Source organism: Aptenodytes forsteri, unplaced genomic scaffold, assembly GCF_000699145.1.
Source record: "Aptenodytes forsteri isolate BGI_AS27 unplaced genomic scaffold, ASM69914v1 Scaffold61, whole genome shotgun sequence".
In the NCBI taxonomy this organism is placed as follows: Eukaryota; Metazoa; Chordata; class Aves; order Sphenisciformes; family Spheniscidae; genus Aptenodytes; species Aptenodytes forsteri.
The window spans coordinates 5,529,817-5,537,831 of record NW_008794443.1 but is presented as its reverse complement, the minus strand read 5'-3'; the positions used below and the strand labels follow the sequence as shown (position 1 = coordinate 5,537,831).

General features: G+C 49.3%; 1 protein-coding gene across 1 annotated transcript in view; it reads left to right on the top strand.

The window, feature by feature from the left end:
* Positions 1–358: 358 nt before the first annotated feature.
* ATP1B1 (ATPase Na+/K+ transporting subunit beta 1) overlaps positions 359–8,015 on the top strand; it is a 24,131-nt gene continuing 16,474 nt past the window's right edge. The window contains exons 1-3 of the mRNA XM_009289802.1: positions 359–385; positions 1,758–1,888; positions 7,018–7,139. Coding sequence (XP_009288077.1) covers positions 359–385; positions 1,758–1,888; positions 7,018–7,139 — 280 coding nt within the window. The remainder of the gene's footprint in view (positions 386–1,757; positions 1,889–7,017; positions 7,140–8,015) is intronic.

The following is an 8,015-nucleotide window of genomic DNA, read 5'->3' as shown; positions in this document are numbered from 1 at the left end:
TCAAATACCACCGTGACAGTAAGATGAACACGTAGCTAGGTATCACTCGTCAGATACACTACCGTGTGTCCACCGAAGTCTATGGTCCACTTGTTACTGCACCTCCCATGGGAAGGCTGATCTGTGGGCCCCCTGAGGCTGGTGGTGGCTTACATAGCAAGACCAGAGACAGCTTTAAACCATCTTGCTGAACCACGATGAAACATATCAGTGCAAAGCCCAGTGCAGGCTATAGCTGTTCATGTGTGTGGCTATGAGACCTGCCCTCACCTCTGTGCAGTTGCTGGCCTCTAAAGCTCACTCAGGTGAACTTGCAGAGGCTGCAGTCACACCACCGAGCTGGAGGGTGAGGTGCAACATGCCGCATACAAACTGCTTCTCCAAAGTGAGACACAGACTAGGTTTGGGACTACGCCCAGTTTACTTAGCTGTCAGTGTACTCGCTGGCTTGAGAAATCCTAATGAGGCAGGCTGCTGGCACCTAGGAGGTCACATTGGTCACTCTGTACTTGTCCTGTTCTTAGGCTCTTTTTCTAAATATTTGCTACTGGCCACAGCTGGAGAAGTCATACTGGATTAAATGGACCTTTGGTGCATTCCAGGTGTAGCCAGTTTTACGTTCTTACAATCGACAAAACTAGCTAGTAATGAAACTGGTTAGCTAAGGCCATTTTAGTATTGAGGATTCATTTGTGAAGTGCTTTGAACATCAGGCGATAGTAGCTAATCTTTGATTACCAGTAGTGACTGCTTTTTCAAAAGAAAATATGGGTGGGGAAAAAGGGGAATTTCTATTCAGTTCCCGATCCTGGTTGCCTGGGGAATACTTTTAACATGCAGAACAACAGATTTGCATGTTGGTATTTTGGGGATGTTTCCCGTGAGAAAAAAAGTACAGGTCAAAATTCTGCCTGACTTGGGGGTCTTGTCAAGATTTTATCCTCCAAGGGTTTGCGTTATTCAACTGATAAATAGGGTTTAAATAACAGAAAAACAAAGGTATCGCCTTATGTAAATAACAGCAGCATCACTTCATGCGCTGTCTTCCTCTACCTGTCCCATTGTTAGACCAGACGTGATGGAGTGGTTTGCTTACGGTGTTCACTTCCCTCTGCCTGTAACTTGTGGTGTCTTATTCAGCCAGAATTGATAGTTTCTGAGAAATGCCTGATGGATCTGTGGACCCCAGTGACACAAGCTCCCATCATGCCTTTGCAGAATAGATCGGCATTGACACAGGTCTGGTACAAATGTCCACGTCAAATGTATCCTGGCTATCTGAGCAGAAAGGCTGAACTGTGGAAAGTCAAAGCAGATTTTCCAAGGTACACAAGCATCTAAAAATACAAACTGAGGCCCATCCAGCTTTTCAAATCATCCACACAGGTCAGGTCCTTAACTCCTACTAATTATAATGAGAAAGACTTCAGTGCTTTTTAAACTCCTATTAGATGTGTGTCTGCCTCCTTTGGCCTGTATGCGAATGCCTCTCAGGCTGTGTGACGTGCTGCAGTCTGCGCAGGACTGGTTAAAAGAGAAAAGGGAATTTCAGACTCCAGCATCGTTACCGCAGCACCGAATTTACATCAGGGGAACGAAGACAGACCATTCCCGTCACGGCTGCATGATGTCTTTTGTCATGATACCCGTCACGGCTGCATGATGTCTTTTGTCACGACTGGATGTTGAGGACTGGAGAGAGATTCTCCAGTCAAAATGTGTTTGTTTTTTACATGTATTGTGTTATTGTGTTGCAGGTGAGGGTGCAGTGCTGGTCATTGCAGGACGTTGCAGTGGAACCAGACAACTCAAACCAAAGCAAAGAGCACCAAAAAGCCCACAGTGGACAGCAGGCTTCTCGGTTTGCAGAGTCATCTACCTTCAGTCGGTAAGAACTTTTAGTGTGGACAATGCTGGAGTAATCTTTAAAATTATCACAGACATCTGTGAGTTGTTTTAGGGAAAGGACCTCCCATGAGGAGGAGGAAGAGAAAGGCCTCTGGCAGGCACTGTAAATCATGTAGCATCCCACTGTGGCCCTGACTGAACAATTAAAAGAAGATGTATAGGAACAAGTCGAACCCTAACTTACCATTCCCATTGCCAGCTCCTGTGTGGTGCTGCTGAGATAAGTCTTGCTCCTGATGGCTAAAGATAGAAATGTTTTTCCACTCTGATTTTGTTTTTCTTTTTAAACTCTATTAGAGCAGGCCTCAAAATAGTTTTGGAGTTTATTTAGTTCTCGTTCTTTGACTTGGTTTCGTGCTGGACATCCCAGACTGGCTGGCCCTGGAGACAGCAGAGCTCTAACTGGGGCAGCCGAGCAGGCTGGTGCCCGAATAAAACCTGCCATCAGAAACCCCTTACGAACCATGGTTAGGAGCAAGTGGAGAGTGAAGCCTTGTGATCTTGCTGCCAAGACAGAAAACTAATGACAGCCTGTTTTATTTAATGCTGCACAGTGCTGCTATATCCAGCAGGAGATGAATGGGGACCATTTTGTTTGGACCAGCAGGGGTGAAGCCAAATCAGTCCCCCAGACTTGCAGCTGCTGGCCACATCGGGAGCTCACGTAGCTGCCTGAGCTTGGTGGCTGCGTACCAGGAAGCTGGCTGCCACTCCAGTGAGGGCTCCAGGTTCCCGTTGTCACAAAACACGTGCAGTTCTTGCCAGCTTCATAGCTAGTTCCTGGGTAATGCTTCTTCCCTGTGTGGCGGTCACTTCCAGATGTGCCAAAGAAAACAGGGTGGATTTCATGCAAGAAAGTATTTTCATATTATTTTCAACGAGGAGACAAGAGTCATTTTTGCTGCATCAGCCAAAAAGAGAAATTCTGGCAATATGGTTTGACTTCTGCTGCCTTCACAAGTTGCCTTTGCCTCCATCAGAACAGTGTTGATAGCTGGCAGGTTTCAGCAGGTTTCACTACTGGTGGTTGTGCTCAGCCAGAGGAACTCTGTATCGTCCACCAGAAGTATTTATCCCAGTTATCAAACACCAGGCACACAGCACGTTGTCTCTATTGCATCCCCCTTTTCTGTCTCCACCTGCCAGCCAGTCCACCCCAGAAACCATCCCTTTTCCTGCACCTAGTCTCCAGTTCAACATGCAGTGAATCTTTTCTCGATCACTGAGCATATAGGCCTTCTCCTGCCAGGATTGGTCAAAAACTTACATCAATTGGTCATTGTTGCAGGGGAAAAATGGCTCAGCTCATGCAGGTTAAACCAAATCAGGATTGAAATGGTTTATTGCTTTATTAAGGACATGTAATTAACTGACAATCAGTGAACTATACATTCAGGATCTATGTCAGTAATACAGCAGTTCAACCACAATGTTACACACTTAGAAAACGGTAATAAATTCCTGCAAGTTCCTAAACACACTTCTGTAACTAATCCCCAGAAGTTCTCATCCCACACATGCAGGCACCCACCCCCCTCTCACTGGCAGCGGGGTCACTTCTGGGAGTGCGGGTCCCCCCACTTATACCCCGCTCCCACTGGGGTTGTGGCCACTCCAGCTCTAGGGGTGCCCACACTACTCCCTACAGTCAGCTAATGCACCCGCTGGTGGGAAGGCACCCCAGCAGATCACCCACACACAACCGAAGTGTGGGTCCCTACATGCTGCACCCCACAGGGTCAGGCCACGCGCTGGGTGCCGGCTGCTGACGGTGTCTCATGGATGGGGAAGCTCCTGCGTCTGGTCTCGGCAGAGGTTGTGATGTGCCAGACTGGGTTTTGACTGCTGCTTTGTTCCCAGTCCGAAGCCTCTCCCTGCTCCATTACAAATTTTTATGCTTCTTTTATACAGCTATTCAGACAAATTCGTTCTTTGTTTCAAAATTCTCTTTGTCATTCCCTGGTTACTGTTTAATCCAGCTGATGGCTGCCATCCTCTTTCGCATGATCAGTTGTTTCCCCCTTCAGCATGATCAGTTTTGGGCAAATGCCCTCTCAGACGCTTTCGGCTTTTCCATCCGCACATGCTGTTTACACTCACTTACCCATCTTAACAGCTGTTGCTTGCCACATCATTTTGCCAAGGGTGAGCTGTGCAGGCACCTCCACAAGTTATATTACACAACTATCAAACTGATATTAAAGAAAAGAATACTGGCCCCATGGCTGGATTTGGGGGGAGGTTATCTTTATATATATTTACTTTCTCAGTGCCTACCAGTTCATTATTTTTTGAACTTAGTTACCTCAGCTTGCACAGCTATATGCACTTAATCTGTTCAAATGCAGTCATTGTGCTCAGAGGACCAGCCACATATGTCTATAAGCCTAATCCCTACTGACCCCACATCTGGGGGAGGACAAGGAGGGGAAGGAGGAAGACTTGAAAGCTATTTTTGTCATACTGTGTTCTGGGAGACTACAGACCCTACTTGAGCCAGTGTAATGTGCAGCAGTCCCTGAGCGGGCTCTGTTTCTCCTGAACCTCCCAGGCAGAAAATCGGAGGACAGTCCGAAGGCAGTGCCCCGCAGGACCAGGAAGATGGCGTGGGGACCACACGCCGACACTCGCCTCGCTGAAGCACTGAGGGCAGTTCTCAAGGGTCGCTCCTCTCCCCTTTGAGGCCCCTTGCAGCTCCCAGAGGGGTGTAAAATGCCCGTGTGCCACCCGGCCTCTCGCTCACAGTCTGCAGGGCTGCGGTAGCTCTCGTCACCCGTTTTGTTCCTCGCCCTCTCTCACCTGTTGTGTGTGATGCAGGCTTGGTGCCAAGCTCTTGAGCAGCTGCCCTTTTCCAGCTCCCAGGCATGCCAGCCTGAGGATGCCCAGCCCTCTTTGTTTGCAGTGGCAGCCCACGAATAGTAACTACTTGAGGCCATTTTGCACACTTCTGTCATCTTATAATTAGCACCTGGTCCTGCAGTCTGTGCTGGGGGCCCCCCCCCCCCCCCCCCCCCCCCCAGTGTGCCTCTCTCCTTCGTCTGCTGCATATCGCAGCATCATCCCCAGCCACCTTCAATGTTTCTAGAGATCACACATTACTTAAAGTTCCTGCGTGTGGCCGTCAGCCACACAGTCTCATTTTCCCCCACAAATGGCATTAATGGGCAGAATAGTCACCAAGCTGGACAAATCTTCACTTTGCTTTGCTCTGCGCTGGGCCCTTCTCTTCTGCCGCTGCATCAAAAGTAACTGTCCACCCTCCTACCCTGTAGTGAGACACCTCTCCTTGCCCTAGATGCTTTCTCCCAGTCCTGCAAGGCAGGAGACCCAAAGGAAGCAGGGATCTCACTGGTGGCTATGCCCAAACCCACCGGAGAAAATCAGTGCTGTTCACATGCTAACTCCTCAGGGCAGCAAGATAAACCCTTAACAACTTCCATCTTGCAGGTTGTTCCTTCCTGGGTGCCGGTGCACAACTTTCCCCAGCCCCATCCTTCCTCCTGCAGCTAATCTCCTGGACATGGATCGCTCTGCACATTTTGTTCTTGGCAGTTTCAAACGTTGCCTCAGGCCCTTATCGCCTTAAAAAATCAGATCATATAGTGGTGGCCTTAGAGACGGCCTGATTGATATCTGAACAGCCAAACAAACAGTAAATTTGAATAAAATTCGGCACCCCGTTGCCTATTAGTTCTGCCAATTCTGAGAGGATAATTCACCGACATCAAGTAAAGTGCGTGTCCCTGAGCGTGCATGAGACTGAGGCTTCGGGTGTGTAAAAGAGTTTGCAGGAACGGTGTGCGACCCTCATGAAGGGCCTTTTGCCTATTCCAGATCCTGCACACCCCAGCCTCTGCAGTCACAGGGATTTGGTATCGCTGGCCACTGCCAACCCAACAGGACTTCTCTGTGTATTCATACAGAAATACAGACGCTTGCAGAAGAGGAGAGAGTTTCCCAGTGATCCTTAAACAAACACTGATGAAGCCAGGAGCTCCTGCAGCTCAGCTTCCACCAGCACCACTAGAGCCTGTAGCGACGGTGAGAATGTGCTCAGAGGAGGATTGTGTTTCTGGGTGGCCATTTACCATGTAATCGTGATACAATTATTGAGATATTCTCTAGCCACTTTCTCCAAACTCATTCTCCGTGGTCTTAGGAAATAATGCTGTGGGAGGGTGTACTCCCATTCAAAGCTTCCCTGATTTTAATATCACCATGAACCTGCCTGAATACCCCATGCCTGTTTTATTTTGGATGACCCCATTGCTCAGGCAGAAGGCAAGGAGGGAAGGGCTGCACTGACTGCTGCTTTTCCACGTGCCCTGAACCAACTTGTGTGGTGTTTTCCTCTGCAGACTAGATGAGCCGAGTCCCGGCCCGTGGATAATGCCAGACAGAGCATCCAAGGGTAGGCTGTCTGATGAGTAGACTTCATGCTTGGGCGACACTGCCGCGCACCCACACATAATTCCCAAACTGCTGCCTTTTGTAGGGTAGCATACCTAAGCCACAAACTGTGCCCAGGGCATTAGAAGGAGAGTTGGTTCAGTTCCCCAGTGGCCAGTGCAGACCTGGTGGCCCAGCAGCTGAGAGAAACTGCCTAGTTGGCTACAGCGGCAACTGTGCTGAGGTCTGGGAGTGAAAAATGGGTGTTTTTTTCCTCCAACAGTGCTCGTCTACTTATTGGCTTGATTGTAATCACAGCCACCTTAACTTGTAACTGATACTGTCCTCCCTGCAGCGTAGATGATGTTCGCTTGGGTATCAGATACTGCTGTCTGTGTTTGCTTTTGTTATCACCCACCATCAGCAGGTCTCTTCAACAGACCAGCTCTGACCAGACACCAAGGAAAAAAGAAAGATGCCATTTATCCTCTTCCCTCTAGCTGATCAGCCCTTTTCGATCACATAAATGCCACTGAGAGCTGATTCTCCTAACTTAGGATGAAAATCCATGTGGCACACCTGGCTCCCTTTGATCATGCATAATGTATCATGGAGCGTTCAGCAAACCGGACACTCCCAATTAAACACACACACAGCCTTCTAGGCACACGACCTCTCTATACCCCCTGCGTGATACCCGTCCTCTTTCTAACCCACAAGCCTGCACGGCTTTGAGAAGTCTGGTCGTATGCCTACAGCTAAGGAGGCCGTGCTCGGCCGCTGCCGTGAACGGTGGCATGACCTTGAGGGTATCTGGCCTGTGCAGACCCCGTGCGGCTCCAGTAGGCTGGGGCTGATGGCCTAAAAAAGCAGGTCTCGGTTGGTTGCTTCAGGGGCTGGTTCTGGGTTGTAACCATGGATCGCTTGGAGACGGGTGCCACATTATGACTTGTCCCCTGACTGCTAGCTTAATGGCATAGGGAGGGTAGGAGATGATGGTGGCCGGACTACTTCTCCTTGAGGTCCAAGAAGAACATGCTGAGGCTGGTTGGTTGGGTGGTCCTCAATTTCAGGCTAAGTCATTCTTGCAGGTAGCTTCCAGAAGAACATGCACCTGCTAGGAGATACCAGGAAAGGCCCAGCTTATCATCATCACGATTCCCAGACCAAAAAGAAAAAGGAGAATGGAGTTAAAGTTGAGAGAACATGTCAGTAGCTTAAGGGCAAGAAAATAGGCAGAATACAATATTGCAACCAAATAAGAAAGTCAGAGTTAATCTAAATACGCTTTGGAAACATGGTGGTAAGGATCACGTGTAACTTTAGCTGTCCTGTAACAGTACTGTGGGATCAAGGCACGTTAGCTACCTGTGATCACAGAACAGATTAAAACGATAGTTTTAATGGTGCATTAAAATGCCCTTTTCCTTTTTTTCTGTTTTCCTGCAAGGTACAAGTGTAGGATTGGTGAGAGCGGGTCAGCAGGATGAGTTCCCAGGTTGAGATACCGAGGCCCCTGGCATGCTGGCCTCCCTCAGCTCCTCCCTGGTGGGACACAAGGTGACCCCGCACGCCGCTCGCCCCCCGCATCCCCGGGAGAGCCGTGCTGGACTCTGTGAAGCACCGTGCGGCACTGGTGTCGCGGCCCGCCGGGGTTGCCGGGGAGCCGCAGGCCCCTTGTACAGGGGAGGCGAGCGGGCAGGGTGGCTCTGATGGCC